General features: G+C 42.3%; 1 protein-coding gene across 5 annotated transcripts in view; it reads left to right on the top strand.

Annotated features, from left to right (window-relative positions):
- Window positions 1-23,505, top strand: part of CADM2 (cell adhesion molecule 2) — a 1,574,179-nt gene that overhangs the window by 1,049,272 nt on the left and 501,402 nt on the right. For 4 of the 5 annotated variants that reach the window (XM_033943858.1, XM_033943855.1, XM_033943856.1 and 1 more), the window contains exon 2: window positions 13,075-13,101. The exons of the other annotated variant lie outside the window; for it this stretch is intronic. In XM_033943858.1, the coding sequence (XP_033799749.1) occupies window positions 13,075-13,101 (27 nt within the window). The remainder of the gene's footprint in view (window positions 1-13,074; window positions 13,102-23,505) is intronic. 5 annotated transcript variants of the gene reach the window in all.

The raw sequence follows: 23,505 nt of genomic DNA, 5'->3' as shown, positions 1-23,505 counted from the left end.
TCCAAGTACCGCCCTGGACATCCTGTATTCGTGCATGATATTTTTGTTACCGACATGCATCACTTTACACTACTCTGAATAACTTCGTATCGTCCGCAAATTTAATCACCTTGCTCGTCGTACCTATGTCCAGATCGTTTATAAAGATGTTAAAGAGCACAGGTCCAAGTACCGAGCCCTGCGGCACCCCACTGGTGATGCTCTTCCAGTCCAAGTATTGTCCATTTACCCCAACTCTCTGTTTCCTATACTCCAGCCAGTTTTTATTCCATGTGAGTATTTCACCCTCGATTCCATAGCTCGCAATTTTCCAAAGTAGTTGTTCATGCGGAACCTTGTTGAACACCTTCTGAAAATCCAGATATACAATGTCGACCGGATCACCCTTGTCTATCTGTCTGTTTACTCCCTCAAAGAAGTGCAGCAAGTTTGTCAAACAAGATCTGCCTTTGCTAAAACCGTGCTGACTAGTCCTCATCAGCCCATGTCCGTCAAGGTGATCAATGATGCTGTCCCTTATCAGTGACTCTACCATCTTTCCCATTACCGAGGTCAGACTCACAGGTCTGTAGTTTCCCGGATCTCCCCTTGAACCTTTCTTGAAGATCGGCGTAACATTCGCCACCTTCCAATCTTCCAGAATCTTTCCCGATTTGATCGACAGATTGGCTATTAGTTGAAGCAGTTAAGCTATGGTCCGAATCAGTTCCCTGAAGCTCTAGTGCCTACTTGCCCTCATAAGTTAGATGCACCATTATAAAATTATCCTCATTGCATTTGTAGGTGTATCTGTAATTATCGGTTTTGAAGGCCTCATATCATTTTATAGTCCCTTTCTACTTTAGTGTCATTATTCTTGAAGGTTTATGGGATCACAGAAATTTGTGTATAGTAAATGAGTCACTTGCAGTTGGGCAGCAGATATAGAAAAACACCTAAATGTGTTCACATTATAAACTCGAGCACCACAGTAGATATAGATTGTCTGCCTGGCTATCACAGAAGCCCTTGAGGTATGATTATAACTGTCTTTATTTCTGACTGCCTGGTGTTAGACTGTGCCCTCTGTGTTTCAGACTAGAAACCCTCTTGTGCTGAATAATTCCGGAAAATCTTTGAGTTTAGCAAGACTCGGGACGGAAAGCAATGCTGATCATCAGAATCTAAATTACTGGGTTTATTAGCTGCTTGTTGCCGGGTTTGGTATAACGACCATATGTTGTTCACTTAGTTCAAAATCTTATCCTGTAGCATGATGGCGGCAGATATTCCTAGACCTTGTTTCAGACATATGATGTATTAAGCTGCAAATAAAAGGAGTACATTGAATAAGGTATGCAAGTGCTATTCAGTGTGTGTCATTAAGAATAAATCCCACTGCATAAAATTGAACATGGTTAATCATGCATATTAATGAATGCTGGCACAAAGTAACACTGAATTATGATATCTAGCCCAAAGATTTTGCTAATCTTCAATATGATGCAACTTTTAAAACCCACCTATGCAGTTTAGTACAGATTTTCCTGGTAGATCAATTAGATATTTTTCTTGAATCATTTTTCTTCAAAATACAATAAGAGAAATGTTCAAAAACAAGTTATAATAACATTACTGATTCTCATGCATAAGAGTTCCTTTAGAGCTAGCAGCATCAGAACACCCATTTCTCTTATGACATATAAAAAGTATGCAAAGCAATGTCTCGAGGATAGAAACAGAGAAACATGATGGCAGATAAAGGCCAAATGTCCCATCCACGGCATAAATTATCTTCTCCTTTCCCTAATGCAGTGTTTCACAAACTTTTTAAGTTACGGCACACTAATCTCAGGGCTGCGGCTGGAGGGCACCTGGAAATGCGCAGACGTCGACGCGATGATGTTCCATGCATGTGTGACATCATCACATTTATGTCTGTGCATGAGACGACGTTCTCCAGCTGAGCCTCCTATTACTGCCGGTAGGGGGGTGCTGCAGGAGGAGAGGCGAGGAGAAGGAGCAGAGGCACCTGCGAGGAGGAGAAGCGACTACAGGACGTGCCTCTCGCTGTGAGAAGCGCATCCTGTAAGCAGTAGCCAATGTCTCTCTTCCTCGCCAACATTTAATGGCATACCCAAAATCTGCCATGGCACACATTTTATGATACACTACCTAGTGGATGGACTGTCCAACAATATTGGGGCCTTATCTGTTTGACGGCTTTCTGAGAAGACAATCGAGTAGGGGCAATGTTGTTATTTACCTAGTCACCAATGAATAAACTGAGGCTGACAGAAAGCAAGATGCCCAAGGTCACAAACTGACAGTTATGTAAACTGAATATGGATTACACATTTGACACATTCTCCTGACTCACTGTTCTAATTACTATAATAAATCACCATCCTACAATGTCTCATTGTTCAGTATTGGAGGGAATGTGACACGTTCCAGTTTCCTTGTCAAGATATTTTGGCCTGGATTCTATAAATGGCACCTTAAGTTAAGTGTTGGTAGACACCCTACTGGCACCTAACTCAAGTTGAAAATGTAGTAAAAAAATTTTCCCAAAATTTTTATTAATTTTATAAGATAAATGCACAAATATTAAATAAAACAAGAAACAAATCATGTGTACAAAACAATAAATACAAATATTAAATATGACAAGAAATAGATCAAATATACAAGTCATTATGTGTGTGTATATATATATAAAATTACATAAAATGTATATATCAGATGAATAAGGGAGACCAGCACATGTATTGTCGGCATATGATACACAGCAATCATATTAAAATATGGAACTTTCAAGAGGCATCATCAGCTAGATAAATTAAGGGCTCCTTTTACAAAGGTGCGTTTTTTGCGCATTCACCGGATTAGCACACACTATAGCGTTTGCTACCTGAAAAACTACCGCCTGCTCAAGAGAAGGCGGTAGCGGCTAGCATGCGGGGCATTTTAGCACACGCTATTCCGCACGTTAAGGCCCTAACGCACCTTTGTAAAATGAGCCCTAAGATTAGCAATCTATTATGAAATTCTGTTTGTCAATGGTCTAAAGTGCAATAAGTTTGAACAGGGCTCCATATTTTGAGGAATGTGCTAGTGGAACAATGTTTTCCTGCAATTACACTTTCATATTTGTTAGAAATACATACAGTGTTCCACCATGCCATGAACTCTACCTTGGATAGATTCTTCCAACAGTGCAAAATGTTTTTGATGGCCAAGAACAATATTAAGCAAGCGAGCACTGGGCTCAGAAAGGGGTTGCGTAAGGCCCTGTTGTCCTAAAACAGTATTTTTTTTTTTTTTTTTCAGGATTTCAAAATATTTATTTTAAAAATTAATAATATTTAGTGGCTCTTGGATCATTAATATCAAGGAAATGGTATTCCAAACTCTTTCCCAATAAATCTTGAGCTGAGAACATTGAAATATCATGTGAGGCAATATACCCACCGATTTCTCACATGACCAACATAAATTAGAAACTTTATGTGAGAATTTAGTAATCCTCTGTGCAGTCCAGTGATCCCAATGTAAAAAAAAAAATAACAATAATAAATTGATTGAAGTACTGAAGCAGAACAAATTGATTTAAATAATCTTTGTCCACACCACTTGCCATACTTCAGCATTTGTGGATATATCTAAATCAGATTGCCAGGGACTCATCGGCATTGATACAGATACCGGTAATGTTCGACACAGTAATCCATACCATTTGGAGGCAACATCTTTGAGAGGAGTGATAGTAATACTTTGTTGTAGAAGGTCAGGCTTAGATTTTGTTTAAAATTTAAAAGCAAAAATGTAGGCGCCTACTAGCGCCTAAAAAAACAGCACTTACAGAGGCGCTTTTATGATGCCTAATGCCACAGGAAGTGTGGCTAACGTTGGAAGTGACAACAGGCATCATAAAGTGCTTCCGTAGGCGTGATCATGTAAAAGGTAAGCACCAGAAATATAGGCCTTGAAAACCCTGGCCTACATTTCCGGTGCCTAACTTTTTCAATTCTATAAATGTTGCCATTGTGCGATTGACACACAATAGGCAGCTATTTTTAAGGCGCCTGCCAACAACAGCACTGTTTATAGAATTTGAGCCTTTATGTTTACTGTATTTTCTATTATCACAGAACCTCCTAAACTACGATCTATTTATACATATATTTACCGTATTTTTTGCTCCATATGATGTATTTTTTCCCCCAAAAAAAGTGGGTGGAAATGTCTGTGCATCTTATGGAACAAATATAACAATTTTGTACCACTCCCCCACCTCCCGATTTCAAAAGGTACTGGGGGGATTTAAAAAGGTACGGGGGAAATTTCAAAAGGTACAAGGGTGGGTGTAAAAAAATTGTTAGTCGGCTGGGACAGATCTCTCCTGTCCCGGCCTATCACTAGACTACTAGAGGGGGGACAGGATATAGGGCAGGGTGGTGGGACAGTGTATAGAGCCTGGCAGGGAGGGGGTACAGAGTGCAGAGCCTGGTATATTTTATGAAATATATTAGTGCATCATTTGGCTCAGAATATTTTTCTTCTTGTTTTCCTCCTCTAAACCTAGGTGCGTCTTATGGTCAGGTGCATCTTATAGTGTGAAAAATACGGTATTTACTACTACTAATTTCTATAGCACTAGTGGATGACTGCAGTACTGTACATTATTTCCACAAGCACAATCGAATAATCACTCATAAATAGATTTCAACATTAACAATTTCAATCTTACTTGCAAGTCTTAGTAGCTTTTTGTGCTCAGAATCATGAAGATAATAACAGGGGCCCCTGTTATTGTCTTCATGATCTTGCTTGCAAGTCTTGGTAGCTTTTTGTGCTCAGAATCATGAAGATAATAACACGGGCCCCTGTTATTGTCTTCATGATCTTGCTTGCAAGTCTTGCTAGCTTTTTGTGCTCAGAATCATGAAGACTATAACAGGGGCCCCTATTATTGTCTTCATGATTCTGAGCACAAAAAGCTACCAAGACTTGCAAGCAAGATTGAAATTGCTGATGTTGAAATCTATTTATGAGTGATTATTCTATTGTGTTTGAGTACATTCTCTTCTAATCACTCAAGTTGAAATTTCTTAAGTTTATTTGCCCCTATTTGTGTGTACATTATTTCCAGGCTTGATATTATTATTATGTGGGTTGATATGCAAAGCAATTTAACCAGCCAGGAATGGCTCCTTGCTAGTTAAATTATTCGGGACTAACCAGTCATTTTCAGTAACACTTAAGTGGTTAGTGCTGCTGAAAATGTCTGGTTAACACTCTCTCAGAACTGCCTATTTGGGGAGCATTCCAGGGGCGGTGTCAGAACCTGGCTGCTTCAGTACCAATATTCACCACTTAACTAGCTAAAATAACTGCATAAATAGAACTGGCTTTTATGGAATCCTATCTTTGTTCGGTGGCTCATACTTCACCAGTTCTGTATACTGAGAAATTCAGTGTCAGATCTTAAGACATGGTTTAGCATTGAATTTCTAGGTATAAAGCTGGTGGCAGTTAAAAAAAAAAAAAAGCTGAACACTGCCAGCTGAAAATAAACACCCCCCTCCCATTTAATTATTATTATTATTATTATTATTATTATTAAAATGATAGAGCCAGCTGTGGGTATGTAATACATTTATTGGATGAAAGAGTCTCTGCATAATCCTTCTCAAGTTCTTTATTTTAAAGGATTTTCATATGGAATTTCAGTAGGACTTACAACTTATTTCTGTGATGACATATGATAACAGGAATATGAGACAGTTCCAATTATAACAATATCAATATCAGAGCAAGAAAATGAGCGGTATGGCCTAGTCAGGCTTCTTCAAAAGTAAAGGTCATCTTTGCTTGTCTTGTTTCATCTTCTGTCATTAAGAAAGAAGTTGTCCTCCTGGGCAACCAAGTTCCTTGTTGCCTTATTATGACCTCTGTCTCACTTACCGTTTATATATCTCCATCAAAAACTTTTTTATCTCCCAAGATCTATAGATCTCTTTGCCGTAATACTTTTGGAAATCTGTTTTGTATGCTGTTTCTGATTTTACACCTCAGCCATGTTTCATTTAATCACATCTTGATAACTGCATCTCAGGAGTAAGATTGGATGGGTTAATTGCTTCTTTTCTGCCAGCTTCTATTATTTTACTGTGGTTCTCTGCTGCTGTGTTGCTATTTTTTTTAAATTTATGAATCGTATAATCATAGCATATTTCCTACGTGATGTGCATCATCAAAAACTTAAGATTTCTGTAATGCCGATTAAAATATTCTAACAGACTATGCATTGATAAATCTGTGAAATAGAGTCAATATAATTATAAAAATAAAGCTAATGTAGTACCTAAAAATATAATTGCTAAAAACTAAAAAAAAAAAGTGGGGTTACAAAAACATGTCCAAAATAATCCTGCATACATGGTATACATAGATCAGGGGTCTCAAGTCCCTCCTTGAGGGCCGCAATCAAGTCAGGTTTTCAGGATTTCTCCAATGAATATGCATGAGATCTATGTGCATACACTGCTTTCAATGCATATTCTTTGGGGAAATCCTGAAAACCCGACTGGATTGCGGCCCTCAAGGAGGGACTTTGAGATCCCTGATGTAGATTATTAGCTTATTTTATTTTGTGTTTTGCTACTAAGAAAAACTCATGGTAATTTACAAATGTTAAATTTTGCTGTCAGAAAACGGTCATAGCAAACATGATATATGAGGATAAATCAAAAAGTAAAGGCAATATATATTTAACGGCTTTAATAGAAGTAACGGAGAGCAATTAAACATATCACTTTTCCACATACTGTAGTCCCCATGTACGATGACACATTTGTTGTATCATTCAACTAGAGTCTGCATTTCTATAGAGAAGAAGTTTTTTAGCTGCTCCCGAAGCCAGGTGAGCATCGCTTCCTTTACTTCATTATGCTTATCTTTTGCTTTACGGGCCGCAGTGATGCACCCATGTCTTGTTCCCAGTGACAGTTCTCTCTAGAATACTGGGCTCGTTTTCATACCATATCAGGAACTGGGTCGCAAACTCCACATGCTGTTGCTTGTGCAGATCAGTAAGCTGTTTGGGAACCCATCATGTGCAGACTTTCCTGTATCCGAAGTCATCGTGCGTTATGGCAAATGCAGATCCATAGTTGATATCAAAATCTGAAGCCAATTGAGACACCGTTTTCCATTGTTCTTCTCTAATCAAGGCATCCACCCTGTCAATGTGCTCTTGTGTGCATGATGTTGATGGGCAACCAGAATGACCTTTGTCAGTTACACCTGTTCATCCCACTTAAAAATTTTTAACAACTCATAAACCTTTCATTGATTCATGGTGCTATGTCCATACCGAATCAATATCCAGTGGTGAATTTCCACAGGTTTCACTCTCTCTGCCCAAAGAAAACACACAGCTGCACGTTTTTCTTTTATGGTGCAATCTTGCAGTGGAGTGGCCATGTTTCTGACCTTGTGGTTGCCACATGATTAAAGGCCAAACACTGGTCTGTGCAGGGACGAACTAACAGGCAATGTACGAGTACATATGTTGCATTTTGCTAACTCTGTTCCGGTTATCACATAATTTAACAGTTACCTTTCATTTTTGACTTGTGCTCGCATTATAGTTTCTATTTAACAAATAGTCCACACTCTTTTATCAAGCTGCACTGGAAGTTTCTAGCACGGGCCTGCGAGGTAAGTGCTCTGACGTTCATTGGAATTCATAGTATTGGAATATGTAGTACACCAGCCCGTGCTAAAAACCTCTAGCACAGCTCGATATAAGGGGCCAAGTATTTAATAAAAGTCTACTAGAACTTGTTTCGTTCAGACGTAATTCAGTGCATTGTAGTCATTTTTAATACAGTTAACAATCAAAGTAAAAGAGAAGTCTAATAGATATATTATATTCTGCAAGGAAGGATGATTATTCTATTGCTAATTAATCCATTACTTCAAAATTATAGAAAAGATACCTCTAATGATACTATTGAAGCATTGAGCACTATCAGTAAAACCAAATCCAAAGAGACAATGATAACAGAATGGCCAATCCAAAGACCGGGATATTCATTGTAAGACAGCCGACTATCCCGTGCTGAATAGCGATAGATAGCCGACTATGTGATGGCTGGCTAAATAACGATGAAGCAAGTTTCTATGGTAATGCACATTAATTCAATTTTGTGCATATTTTTAAGGCATGAAAATGAACCGTAATGAATGTGTATTCCTACTCCTTGCTATGGATAGCATGCAGTCATATGCCAAGAGTTGGTAATGGACAGAAGCTTTCAAGGTAGTGGCATCACTCCTCCATCCAAATCCTCCTGCCACAATATTTATGCCTTCCATTCCTCCTCTAGGCAATACCCAGTTTTTTGATCCTTCTCCTGACAATGTCTATATCCTCCGAACCTTCTCTTGACAATGCCCAGTCCACTTGATCCTGCTTTCACCAATGCCCAAGAACCCTGGTCCTCCTCCTGACAACACCCAGGCCCCTTGATATCCTCAGACTTCCCTGCGCTAAAAACTGCTATTGCGGTTTAATAAAAAGGGAGGGGGTATATTTGTCTATTTTTGTATAGTTGTTACTGAGGTGACATTGCATAAAGTCATCTGCCTTGACCTCTTTGAAAACCCGCGGAATATAAATGATAATTAACATTTTCTCTGCGTACAATGTGCTTTGTGTTTTTAAAATTTTATTGTTGGTAGATCATTTTGACTTGGCCACGAAGGTAATGGGGAGGGAGGGGAGCTGCTGAAAGACATCTAGTAATCCTTGCAGGCTTGACTGCAGGGAATTATTTTTGTAAAATCATATTTTTTTATGTGACTGGCATTATTTAGACTTTAATTTCTATGAATGAATAGAATGAAAATGATATAAAATTACTTGCTTTTTTTATGTGTGTGCGCTGAAGGAAAGTGGAGAGAGAGCGGGCTGAGGACGCTGAAGGGAAATGGGGAAGAGAGAGTGGGGAGAAGACGCTGATTTATAAATTGACAATTGTACAGAATATTGTTTCTTTTTATACTTTAATATAATAAGTTCAATATAAAACAATTCAAGGCTTGTGTGGATGGAATCAGGTGGTTTGTGGGGATGAAGGCCGAGCTTACGGGGATTAGTCCAATAAAATGGTATTTTCATATTTCTCATTATTTGTTTTATTTTTATTTGTTAATTTGTAAAGTGGTGATTGTTATGTATTAGTTTTTCAAATTTATATCTACTGTCTTTATATTTTGCACAGTATTAGAGGACATGTATTACTGTTTTTGTGGTGTTGTGGTGTTGCATTGTATGCAGAGTCTGGTTTCTTGGCAGTTCAGTTTAACTTTTGTCTACATATTTCTATTTTTAGTTTGTGATTGTTCCATATTGGGCAAAGGTGTATCTGTCTGTGTGTATGAAAGAGACATGGCTTTCTGATAGCATTGACTGTACTGGATCAATTGATTTTGCAGGATCTGGTTTGTTTAGTTTTATAATGTATGTGTTGGTGTTCTAGTGCTCACTGCAGTGTTTAAGATGCTGCCTTTTCCTAGGTACACTCTTGTTGTGCGATATGTAGATTGTTACTAAAAACCATATTTTTCATATAGATGGGGGGGGGGGGTGCTGCGTGCTGGTGAACATTTCAAGATGTGTGCCAGGGAGGAGAGGCAAAGACGGCACCTGGGGCAGTTTGCCTCTCCCCCCCTTTACTATGCCACTTAATAAAGCAATTCTATAACTGGGTGCCCACATTTAAGTGGGCATCCAGTAAATGCCAGCATCAACACAGGTAAGTGTACACTTACAAGCAGAAGTGGCAGCACCGTGAATAAGCAACATTCGGTAAGGGCACGTGGAGTGGCATGGGAGGCGTTCACATAGAGTAGGGGTAGGGAACTCTGGTCCTCGAGAGCCGTATTCCAGTCGGGTTTTCAGAATTTTCCCCAATGAATATGCATGAGATCTATGTGCATGCACTGCTTTCAATGCATATTCATTGGGGAAATCCTGAAAACCCAACTGGAATACGGCTCTCGAGGACTGGAGTTCCCTACCCCTGACATAGAGCATGGGATGGGCATGGGTGCTGCTCTCACGTACAGAAGAATACTGTGAGTTACATATGCTTTGCCACTCTTAGGCACCTACAGTTTTGCTAGATCTGTGGTTGATGTGATTGCAGGCACCTACCGTATTTTCGCGGATATAACGCGCACCATTGTAAAACGCGCACAGGGGTATAGCGCGCAGAAATCACGATGATATGTACAAAAACTTTTCTATACCGCGCTCAGGCATATAACGCGCATGCTGCCCGACTCTCCTTTCGCCCTCCCCGACTCTCCTCTGGTTGCCCCGACTCACCGTTCACCCGCCCTGACTTTCGGTGCACTGCCCCGCCTCTCCGTGCCTGTCCCCCTTGAAGTCCTGTCCCCCCTTGAAGGTCTGCCTGTCCCCCCTTGAAGGTCTGCCTGTCCCCCCTTGAAGTCCTGTCCCCATCCTGAAAGCCTGATGCCCCCCCTCGACGTCCGATTCTTCTCCCCCCTCGGCAGGACCACTCGCACCCCCACCCCGAAGGACCGCCGACTCCCCGACAATATTGGGCCAGGAGGGAGCCCAAATCCTCCTGGCCACGGCGACCCCCTAACCCCACCCCGCACTACATTACGGGCAGGAGGGATCCCAGGCCCTCCTGCCCTCGACGCAAACCCCCTCCCCCCAACGACCGCCCCCCCCCAAGAACCTCCGCCCGTCCCCCAGCCGACCCGCGACCCCCCTGGCCGACCCCCACGACACCCCCACCCGCCTTCCCCGTACTTTGTGTAGTTGGGCCAGAAGGGAGCCCAAACCCTCCTGGCCACGGCGACCCCCTAACCCCCCCCCGCACTACATTACGGGCAGGAGGGATCCCAGGCCCTCCCGCCCTCGACGCAAACCCCCCTCCCTCCAACGACCGCCCCCCCCCAAGAACCTCCGACCGCCCCGCGACCCCCCTGGCCGACCCCCCACCCCCTTCCCCGTACCTTTGGAAGTTGGCCGGACAGACGGGAGCCAAACCCGCCTGTCCGGCAGGCAGCCAACGAAGGAATGAGGCCGGATTGGCCCATCCGTCCTAAAGCTCCGCCTACTGGTGGGGCCTAAGGCGCGTGGGCCAATCAGAATAGGCCCTGGAGCCTTAGGTCCCACCTGGGGGCGCGGCCTGAGGCACATGAGCCAAACCCGACCATGTGTCTCAGGCCGCGCCCCCAGGTGGGACCTAAGGCTCCAGGGCCTATTCTGATTGGCCCACGCGCCTTAGGCCCCACCAGTAGGCGGAGCTTTAGGACGGATGGGCCAATCCGGCCTCATTCCTTCGTTGGCTGCCTGCCGGACAGGCGGGTTTGGCTCCCGTCTGTCCGGCCAACTTCCAAAGGTACGGGGAAGGGGGGTGGGGGGGTCGGCCAGTGGGGTCGCGGGTCGGTCGGAGGTTCTTGGGGGGGGGGCGGTCGTTGGAGGGAGGGGGGTTTGCGTCGAGGGCAGGAGGGCCTGGGATCCCTCCTGCCCGTAATGTAGTGCGGGGTGGGGTTAGGGGGTCGCCGTGGCCAGGAGGGTTTGGGCTCCCTTCTGGCCCAACTACACAAAGTACGGGGAAGGCGGGTGGGGGTGTCGTGGGGGTCGGCCAGGGGGGTCGCGGGTCGGCTGGGGGACGGGCGGAGGTTCTTGGGGGGGGGCGGTCGTTGGGGGGAGGGGGTTTGCGTCGAGGGCAGGAGGGCCTGGGATCCCTCCTGCCCGTAATGTGCGGGGTGGGGTTAGGGGGTCGCCGTGGCCAGGAGGGTTTGGGCTCCCTCCTGGCCCGATATTGTTGGGGAGTCGGCGGTCCTTCGGGGTGAGGGTGCGAGTGGTCCTGCCGGGGGGGGGGATGTATCGGACGTCGGGGAGTCGGCCGGGCAAGAGGGCTTGGGCTCCCTCTTGCTCCGATCGTGGATGCGGGTGCGGGTGGGAGCGCGTGCGAGCGGTCGTTCGGGGTGGGGGTGCGAGCGGTCCTGCTGGGGGGGTGAATCGGGCGTCGGGCGGGGTGGGAACTATGTTTAAAAACTTTTGTATACCGCGCTCAGGCATATAACGCGCGAGGGGTATGCGCGGTACGTAAAATCACGTATAACGCGCGCGTTATATCCGCGAAAATACGGTAAATGCAAGGCGCCCTGCTGCCAAGTTATATAAAATAGACTCTCATTGTGTAGCATTGGGGTGCCTAACAAAGGTGGCATTTATACAGTTGCCCCCTATTCTGTGGTGTCTTTTGATTTCCTCAGAAGTCTTATAAGGGAGCTTTGTGAAAATTCAAATACTTTCTAAGGATATGTGTCATTCAGATCTCAAGTTATCTATCTTAGGGAACTTTAAGCCAGGAAAAACATCTACAGACACATTGCTCACCTTATCATCAAACTATTAATTTATTAAAAAATTTATATACTAAACTAAACCTTAAGTTTATATACTGCATCCTCTCTATAAAGATAGAGCTCGGCACGATTTACAGGAACTTTAATATAAGGAAGGAAAAACATAATAAAAGTTAGTGATTCTAAAGAGAGTAGCGAGATTTACATTTTTGAGAATAGCCAAGTTTTCAGATGCTTTCGGAATAATTGGAAGGAACCCAGATTCAGCAGCAGGGCAGGAAGGTTATTCCAAAGCTCAGTGATTTTGAAGAAAAGAGATTCCCCTAATTTTCCAGCACAGGTACCGGTAATGCCTTTTAACGAGGGGAAAGATAGTTTAAGTTTTTGGATGGATCTGGTAGTATCAGATCTCGTAAAATTTCAAAGATTACAATCATAGCAGGTTAAACACCACATACAGGCATAATTGCAAAAAGCTCTTACAAGAAAGAAGAAAAAAGAAAAGAACTAACAGAAAGGCATTAATAAACATTTGAGTTTTCAGCATTTTCTTAAACTAGTTTTTCTAAGCTTTGAATCAACAGCACTGAATGTTGTTTTTTTTTCCCCAATAAGTCAAAACCACAATCTAATGTACATTCTCTATTCTCTTTTCCTTACTCTCAGTGGCTGCTACCAAGAACAAAGTAAAAGGTGAGTTTATTTTACTTCGTATACTTAGATCACTTACTAGAACCATTTGTAATATAATTACATAACTAAGTTTGTTTTAATATTGGTTTCCACTTTGTTTTTAGAAGTGAAAATGATAAAAGATTAGAAATATTAGATAAGGCTGCACCAAATATTCATATAGTGCCCCAAATATATACATTCCCCCCTCCCCATTTGCGGTTTCTGCATTCACGATTTCACATAATCGCGATTTTATGGGGGGAGGGGGAAAAAAATCAAACCCATATTTTTGCCTTCCCCCCAGCATCCCGGCCTTACCTGGTGGTCTAGCGGGCTTTCGGGGCAGGAGCGGTCTTTCTACACTCCTGCCCCGTGTAGATTGCCAATAGGAAATGGCTGCCTTGAGCTTCCGCTGTAGTCTCGAGAGGTATATCATGACATCTGGTAACCCTAAACATTCTGAACAAAAGTAGCAAGCAGGTCAGAGAGGAATGGCCTGGGAAATGTAGTGATTGTAAAGCAAGGGACACAGATTCAAATTGCACTGTAACTCTTCTTTTTTTCTGAGACTTCCTCCAGCAATAGAAAAATACCATTCCTTTTTTTTTAAAAATTCTTTATTCATTTTTAAATGTACAATAAGTGCATCAAATACAATGTACAATATACATTAATAAAATAATAAAATTATCCCCTCCCCCCTCGGAATTGAACCTGTAAATCAAGGGAAAAGAATCATTCAATCATTGCAATATTTTTGTTAATGGCTCCCACACATCTTGAAATTTTCTAAAATACCCTCGCTGTATTGCAATATATCTTTCCATTTTATATATATGACATAGGGAATTCCACCAAAAATTATAGTTTGGTCTACTCAGGACCTTCAAGATCCTGAGGGGCATCGAAAAGGTTGACAAGGACAGATTTTTCAATTTGAAAGAAACCACAGGAACAAGGGGACACTCGATGAAATTGAAGGGGGACAGGTTTAGAACAAACGCAAGGAAATTCTTTTTCACACAAAGGGTGGTGGACACATGGAACACCCTTCCGGAGGCCGTGATAGGAAATAGCACAGTACAGGGTTTCAAGGAAGACCTGGATAGGTTCCTAGAGGACAAAGGGATTGAGGGGTACAGATAAGAGCAGTGGAAGGTTTAGAGATAAGTGTAGAGGTAGGTATAAAATTAGTCAGGGACCGATGCTCAGGCAATATGCCTGATGGGCCGCCGCGGGAGCGGACCGCTGGGCGGGATGGACCTCTGGTCTGCCCTGGCGGAGGCGACTACTTATGTTCTTATGTACTCCAGTTTTTCCAATTATACCATTCCTAAAGATTTAGCACACCTACAAACCTAAAGGCTATTGAAGTAAAGTACACTTCCCCCTCAATATTTGCAGGGGTTATGGGCAAAGCCGGCCCGCGAATAACTATAGGGCAACTCTGACCCACCTCCAGCTCCCTCCCGCCTCCTGGACCCCTCCACAACTTACTTTTTAAAGCCTTGTGGTCTAGCGGTGAAGAAGCAGGTCAGGAGCGATCCTTGCTATGCAGCCATTTTTGTTTGTGTACAAAGATCGCTCCTGCCCTGCTTCACCGCTAGACCACCAGGCTTTAAAAAGTAAGTTGTGGAGGGGTCCGGGAGACGGGCGTAGGTCAGAGTTTGCCCTTAGTAAGTTGTAAAGTTTCAAAAAGTAAGTCCAAGAGGGGGCAAAATCCCATGAATAATCAAAGTTGCGAGTGCCAAACCTGCAAATATTGAGGGGGAAGTGTACATTGAGGTGCAGTATGCAGTTTTCTGTTCCTGGAAAGATCACATTTACAAAAAAAAAAAAAAAGTTAGTGGAATTTGAACTTGTGTCCATTGGTTTACAGTCCACTGCTCCTCTGTTCTGCAATGATGTCTGTGTGGCAATTTTCAAAAGAATGCTGCCAGATCTCCTCGTGCTTTGTCCCCCTACCCCATTTATAATTTAAATATTTCAGTTTGTAAAATGGTTGTTCAGGATGGATATCTCCAACATAAGGATGTTCTTCAAGTATTTTTGAACAGGAAAACCCAATGTTTTTCCTGTTCATAAATGGGGAGGACGTTTTGTGCTGGTCTTTTCTTTTGGCAATTAGACTGTTAACACACAAACTTTAGAGATATGATATGGGAGGAGTCTAATGGGGACTATCCCCTTCTTTTACTAAGGCGCGCTAGCCGATTTAGCGCGTTCTAAATGCTAACGCACCCATAATATTCTAGGGATGCGTTAGCATTTAGCAATCACTAAATCAATTAGTGCACGCTAAATCGGTTAGCACACCTTAGTAAAAGGACCCCTATGTCTTGGAGGTGCATTTTCAAAAAGGTGTCTGAGAAATAAATGGATATACAAGTAACTTTAAGCCACATGATTCACAGTGGTTAATGCAGAAAAACTTTGTGCTGCTAGAATCCAATAAAGATATCAAAAAAGTCTACGCTGTGCAATAATAAGGGAGAAAATAGATGTAACAAGACAAAACCAGATAAAAGAACTTGACACCTTTTTTGGAGAAGATAAACGATCTCAGAAACCTGCATTGACCTCCAAGTTGCAAATTTCTAGCGTAGATCGTAAAAGAAAAACCTCGCCACTAAATTTAACGGGCGACTCAAAAAATACAGTGCTTATTAATATTCAAACATGAAAATTAAGTTCAGCCCAAACCAAACTGCAGCCACACTAATCTTTCACTTGTGTCTCCGGGCTTCTTCAGGGGTCAGCATTAAGGGCTCCTTTTACGAAGGTGCACTATGGGTTTTACCACACGCACCGGATTAGCGCGCACTAGCCAAAAATCTACCACCTGCTCAAAAGGAGGCAGTAGCGGCTAGCGCATGCGGCATTTTAGCGTTTGCTATTCCGCGAGTTAAGGCCCTAGCGCGCCTTTTTAAAAGGAGCCCAAATAGTTTCAAAAACAGTGCTAAGCGCCATTTTCAATCCTGCATGCTGAAAGCTGTTGCCGCTTTATAGTGCCGTTTTTGAAGCCAGGAGACATTGGTGAAACAGGTTCCGTAAGGGCTGGCGAGGTTTTTTTTTACGATCTATGATAGAAATTTGCAACCTACTTATATTGATCACAAGTGTGGTGGTCAATGCAGGTTTCTGAGATCGTTTTTCCTCTTCCCCAAAAAAAAGGTGTCGCATTCTTTTGTTCAAAAAAAAAATTTTAAAGCCTTACACAGGAGGTTTCTTTTTCATCGTTTGTGGTACAAGACAAAAACAGGCCAAAATACAACATCAGAGGACGCAGGTTACAGTAACAGGTCAAGAATTATATCAGTGTAGCAGATACAGTGGCTTAAGCAGATATACCAAGACACAATAAGAAACTGGGTATTGCTTATAATGGCAAACCATCTCCACCTTAAAGGAATCTGAGTCATGCTGGAAGAAACACCAAGACAAATAATATGTCCTCAGGGCCTTCTGCATTATGATTAGTCATTTCAAAATTTTCTTCAGTAATTGGTCCATTTACTATCCATCAAAGTATTGGCCCTCAGACCATCTACTGATTACAGCTAACTCTCTTATAACATCCATTTAAATTTATACATGACCCAGTAGAGCAACATCTACTAAAGAAATCAATTTCGTTAAAAAAAAAAAAAAAAATCCAAACAAGACTGGACATAACCTAAGCAGAAAACCAGGTCCACAAAATTTCATATCTTCAAAGTGATGAACCAGCTCCAAAAGTGAAATACCCAAGGTACTGTAAGTTATGTTACAAAGAAATACAGTACTGTGCTTTGAATTGTATGAAAACTGTGAACCAGAGCAAAAGTGCAAAATGTAGCACAAAGTTTTCAAAAAAACATTTCTGCCACCATAAAGAACTAATATTTACCTGTTAAAAGATTGTAAAATCTGAATGTAGAAAACATTACACAGTGGTAGATAAAGTGCAAAATAGCTGCATAGTAAGCTGTTTAAAGTTATAAGTAGCCGTAATTCACCCACCGGATTCAATCTTGTTTCCACACACATCTAGGAAGGGAAGGGGGGAAGGGATGGGTAATTTGTTTCAGTAATTTGCAAGTATGTAAGTGCTGTTTATTGAATTTTTTTGCATGTATAATTGTTGTACTTTTTGCATACTTATAAAATCAATAAAGATTATAAAAAATAAAAAAATAAAGTTATAAGTGGCACTCTATACAGGTAACACATCCCACCCCCGCTATGTTATTTGCTTTGTGCAGACTATCCCAGTGCTTCATTAGCATGATAACATTTATGAACTGTTTAGGAAATTATATCCTCTCCTCTCGGCTGCACTTCCTCTCTAGTCCCTGCCTCCCTGCCCCTCCCCCTTCCCTCCTCCCCCCCCCCTCCCCCAGTCTTCCAAGCCTCAGATTTGTTGCTGGCAGCGTCAGTAATTGCCTGCCATCTCCTCCTGAACTCTTCCTTCTGCCGTGTCCCACGTTCTGTAATGCAATTTCCTGTTCCCACGCAGGTGGGACACAGCAGAGAGAGGCGTTCAGTAGCTGCCAGGCAGCGGGTGTCTCAATCACTGAACATAGTCTCCAAAAGAGAAAACATGAACCCAACAAATTTGGCTAGTGTTCACGGTTCTCCACGAGGCTGCAATGATTCTGCCTTTTCCTCTCCCCGCCCCCTTCTGGAGTCGCCAGTGTCTGCGACTCGTGACGAGGCACCCCGGAAAGCGAAAGAGGTTTGCTGCGCATGGGTGTAGTGCAATTTTGCTGGGTGGAAGACGCTGGTGTGAAGGAGAAATGGAGAGCTCGTAGGGGTTGTAATCCGAGAAAGATCTGGAAAGGGAAGACGTGTTCAAAGCTATGCAACTGCAGCGGAGGAAGTGAGTAGGAATCTGGTTTTGCAAAAGATGCAGTTGGCTAGGACAGGGTTGTGTCTTTTGGCATATGGGATTTAAATGCAGGGGGATGGAGGATAGAGAGAAAACTGGAATCCTCAATTGAATGCTGCTTGGAGGGGGAGGAAAAAAGGAAGGAAACAGCTGGCAGGTGGATTAGAGGAGGGGAAGGGGTCAGGGTGGAATGGAGAGATCAGATGAGGGAGAGGGAAGAGACATTAGAGGAATGAGAAAGAGAGAGAGATTGATGCTGGGAAGGGGGTCAGCAGAGAAATAAGGAGAGAGGGTCTGGTATAGAAGAGATAAAAATGAAGAGATCAGTGAAGCTGGAATGAAACATGTAACAAGGAGAGAGCGGGCACAAGCTGGATTGAAAAGGGAAAGGAGCATAGAAAGAAGGCAGATACCATATGGAAGGGGGAGAGGGCAGAAAGTAGATTGAAGGGGCAGATGCTGGATTGAAGAGATAGAGAGGGCAGACGTTGGAAGGAAGAGAGTGAAGAGAAGATGAGGAAAGCAGAAACAAGAGACAAAGGTTAAAAAAAAAAAAGTACTTTTAAAACTTTTCCCCCCTTTAAGATAAAGTAGTATTGTATTGGCTGGGGCAGAGGTGGGGCTGGGAGCGAGGTAATATGTCCTCTTTTTTTTGTCTTCACAAATATGGTAACCCTAGATATGCATCCAGTGCTGCTGGCCTTTTGGTTGTTGTTGTTGTTTTTGGGGGGTGGCAGGGGGAGGGGGGCGATTGTGTTTTTAATTTAACATTTCATATTTCTTTAAATAAGAGAAAAAAAATATAGGGGTCCTTTTACTAAAGCACGCTAGCAGATTTAGCATGTGCTAAACTCTAATGCGTCCATAGGATATAATGGATGTGTTACCATTTAGCACATGCTAAATCGGCTAGTGTGCCTTAGTAAAAGGCCACTATAGATTCTACAATTTCCAAAAATAATTAAAGTAATAATGCACCAATTTCAAGAGAAAGAATATCAAAATAAAGATATATATATCTGATGATGCAACTTCCTTCTTCCTCGGAGGCGGGATGGCCTAACAGAGGCTCTGAGGCTGCAGAAGCGAATTGACTCGCTAAAGCCACGGAAGGAAAGAGCGGTGCAGCTACTAATACAGGCTAGTGTTATGGGGAGGGTTTGAAAAAGCGCCTATTTTTTTTTTATTTTGTACTTTCTTTACCGGAGTCAAACACAACTTCAGGCTGTGCTGAGTCAGGCTGGGGAATCCACAAGCCGGTGACAGCCTGGTAATCAGGAGGGGGGGTGCCGATGGACCTGGGAGACAAGAGGGAGGGGGGCTGATAGGAGGTGAGGAGAGGAGGGACTGAAGCTGCTAAACCTGGGAGGTGAGTGGGTAAAGGGAGGGAAAGGGAAGGGAGAGGAGCCCTGCAAGTCAGAGAGGAGAGGTGCTGCTTGCCCTAGGGGTGGAAAGGAGAGGTGCTGCAGCTAGTTGGTGGGGAAAACGGAAGTAGAGGGGAGGGATAGATACTGTTGGAGCTGAGTGGAGGAGGGAGATGAGAGGGAGAGGTGCTGCTGGATTGGGAACAGAGGAGAGTGCTGCTGGACTTAAAATGGAAGCGGGAAAGCTGCAGCAGGACTGAGGGGAGAGCAGTGGAGGAGAAGAGTGGATGGGGGAAGGGGAGAGAGCAGTGGAGGAGGAGAGTGATAGGGGAAGGGGGAAGAGAAATGCTGTTGCTGCGCCCAAAGGGGAGAGAGGGAAAGAGGGATAGAGATGCCAAGACCATGGGAGGGAGGGAAAGGAAAAGCAATACTAGACCATTGAGGGAGAGATGTCAGGGCATTGGGGGGGGGGGGGTAGAGAGACAGATGCCAGACCAGGGGAAAGGAATGGAAATGGAAGGGGAGGACACAGATGGAAGATGGATGGTTAGCACGGAGAAAGAAAAAAGAAGCGAGTTATCAGAAGACAACCAGATAGCAAAAGATAGAAAATCATTTTGTTTTCTGTTTTGTGATTACAGTATGTCAGATTTGAAAAGTGTATCCTGCCAGAGCTGGTGTTAGACCGCAAATGTGACCTAGGATTTAACAGAGAGAGGAAAAGTCATTTTTGTTTCTTTATTTTGTTTACACCACAGCGCCAAAGGGCAAAGGGGGTGTAGAAGCTATAAAATAAACCCACCAGGATGTTTGAAAAAACACCCAGTTGGGCAGGAAAATCGAATTGAATCGAAAAATCAATTCAATAGGCTGAATCGAATCGAATCAAAATTTTTTTTTCCTGAATCAGGCAGCACTAGTACAGAAGCAGAGAGCCCAGCGTGAGGCTATCCTTCCTGGGGAACAGTCAGACCAGTGGTTGGAGTCTGACTGGGAGATGACAGAGGAGCCAGTAGTGAACTCTTCTCTGGAGTCCAGTGGGACTGAGCCTATGATGGTGGAAGGAAGTAATGCCCCAGTTGAATACCAGCCTGAACCAATAGAGACAGCATAAAACCATGTGAGTTCAAAGGAAAGGATTTTTCTTACCTGGTTTCTCTGTGGTTTCACTAGGGTATGAGGGCAGGTTATGACAAAGACTGTAATATTGGAGAAGGCAAAGTTTAATCTTAAATGCCTAACAGAGTAAAGCACAAGTGCCTGTACCAATCCCTATATGAAGCTTAGCTTAGCTAACAAACGCTGGGCAGGAAGACAGCTGAAGAACTATGGTGTCAGGTTACCAAACCTCCATATCTGTTCACAGCTGCAATGTATGAAATGCAAATAAGTCTGCCTGTGGTTGCAGTCTTAAGGAAAACGCTGAACTGAGGACTGCTCTGTTTTGCTGGAGAAACTCAGCCAGCCTTATGGCATATGTTCAGTTAGCCAGTTCCACTGGACAATAATAAAGATAAAAGAACTGTTGCTCTCATAGCAGATTGCTTCCTCTAATATACAACTCTGGTGAAGAGGACTATAGAGACTGTGTTTCATGTTTGATAAGGTCCAGAGCAATGTGATTTATGTTTTGTTTTGAGGAAGTTCTTTTGTTATTTGTTTGACTGTGAATTTCATGCCTGGGAGTAACTGGAGGGCATGGGTTGCTGTGAGCAGAGCTTTAATAAAGCTTATTATTACACACTAGAACCATCCTGTCTGGTGGATTTCTCTAAGAGCCAGCACAGGGACTGTGCTGAGAAGCAACCTCTGGTATCCCAGTTGAAAGGTTTTCCCCTACTTCAAAGGGGGCTCACGCCAGTATTTAGGCGTATGTCACTGCTTGGCTGCCTAAACTGCTCAGCTAAAGGATAAGTGCTGACTATATATATATATATATATATATATATATATATTTTTTTTTTTTAAAGGCAAAATTACCCCAGGCAGAATTACCCCCAGAATTTATATTAAACTGTGTTACACTGTGTATTTTCAGCATATCTCAACTTTTCTTTGGTTTATTTATCTTTACACATCCAGGGGGGTGGGGTTTGGAGGGAGGGGAATAAATATTGAAAGTGATATTTGGGTAACTTTATTCTTTATTTGTATTGTATATTAGGATATATTATGATACTATTATATGCAGGAAAATGAAATTATTTAATGATATTTATGTTACCTGTATAGATAATAGTGTAATATGTGGAATATCTTTTGGTCTTTCATTTGTATGACACTTTTTTTGTTTAAAAATCAATAAATAATTTTTTAAAAAAACCTGTTACACATCTACTGCATAAAAACAAGTCAATCAGAATTCACAGGAGCTTTACTAAAGTTGAGCTATTTTGCATACTTCAATAACAGACCTGTTTATCTCTTACCATTAGTGAGTCCATTCTTCTGGTCAGCACAGTCTCTTGAGGAGAGGATATAGGCCTCATAGGAAGATTTTTCTTTCTAGAAATGGAGTCTTGGCATTTTGTTACCTGATATCTCAGTTCTGCATCAAGTAACGGCGGTGTAGCATCTCTGCAAGCAGATAGTACTGTTTATTTAATTGGCATCCCATTAATTCAGCAAATAGGTCGTTCTTTAACAGTTATCACTCAGTAGACTGTACAAAGCAATGAAGTTCTGTGTGATTTTTTAAATGAAACCTATATTGAGGTGCATTTTAATGAGCTGCAGCTGAAGTTACAGTACGTTTTCCTTATTTTCTGGTATCCATATTGATTTCACATTGAAAATGTCAAGATAACTTTAAGAAGTGTACCTAAAACCCATAGAAACTATTTGTTGGTGGTGTTTTTGCATTTATTTAAATAGACATTATTTCTCAAGCAAATTTGCAGATATAATAGAGCATGTACAATTTCTCAGCCAGCACCTTCACAATTCTATATTTTCCTTTATTGCTTTGCATAAGAGCTTTTCAACATGTAAAGCTTGTTTCATAAATGTTAAAGGGGTTTTATAAAATTGTGTGATGCCTATATGTGTGTAAAGTGTGTGTATATTATTTAAGGGCTGCATGGAGACATGCCCAGGGCACTGTTTCCTCTAAGCCGAGTGGGAGTCCTCCTGATGGGGGGGTGCTTTCACATTTTCAATTGTGAGGGACAGGCAAGCTCTGCAGGACTCCATGGAACCTGTGTTTTTATAATGACCGAAAACACTACCTCCTACTGGCAAAAATGCAGTTGGAAGACTCCCACTCCAGCTTTGAGGGAACAGTATCCCAAGGGTGTAGTTTGGATAGAGAAGACGTGGACCTACAATGTATATATTTTTTTATTATTTATAAAATACATGCACAGATTTACATTTCTGATAGAACAGGTCTAAATTTGTGTGTTGGTATTTGTGTGCTTTTGGGGCTGATTATGAATGACTTTTTATAAAGGCATATAGGCATCTATGCTGATTTTATAACGTAAACTGAGAATAGGGGTCTTTTTTTGGCCCTGTTATAAAAATGAAAACCACAAAGCTGAGCCAAGTAAATGATTTAAATCAAATGAGGTAGTGTGCTTTATGAAGCATGGCCAAGCATTTTAGATTTATGCCTTAGATATCTGCATACATCATGGCATATGCATGCTCACTATCCCCCCTCTTTTACTAAGATGTGCTAACCGATTAGCGTGTGCTAATCGAATTAGCACATGCTAAATGCTAATGCGTCCATAGAATAACATGCATGCGTTAGCGTTTAGTGAGCGCTAATCGGTTAGCATTTAGTGAGCGCTAATCGGTTAGCGCACCTTGTAAAGGGGTCGGTGCTCAGACCGTTGCTATTCAATATATTTATAAATGATATAGAAACAGGGACGAAGTGTGAAATAATAAAATTTGCAGACGACACCAAACTATTTAGTGGTGCTCGGACTAAAGAGGACTGCGAGGAATTACAAAGGGACATGAACAAGCTAGGGGAGTGGGCGACGAATTGGCAGATGAAGTTCAATGTAGAGAAATGTAAAGTATAGCATGTAGGAAGCAAAAACCCGAGGGGAGGGATGTTATTGAGTGAGAGTACCCAAGAAAGGGACTTGGGGGTAATAGTGGATAAGACAGTGAAGCCGTCGGCACAATGCACAGCGGCCGCTAAGAGAGCAAATAGAATGCTAAGTATAATCA

Source organism: Geotrypetes seraphini, chromosome 4 (genome assembly GCF_902459505.1).
Source record: "Geotrypetes seraphini chromosome 4, aGeoSer1.1, whole genome shotgun sequence".
Classification (NCBI taxonomy): domain Eukaryota; kingdom Metazoa; phylum Chordata; class Amphibia; order Gymnophiona; family Dermophiidae; genus Geotrypetes; species Geotrypetes seraphini.
This window is presented reverse-complemented; position numbering and strand designations above follow the sequence as displayed.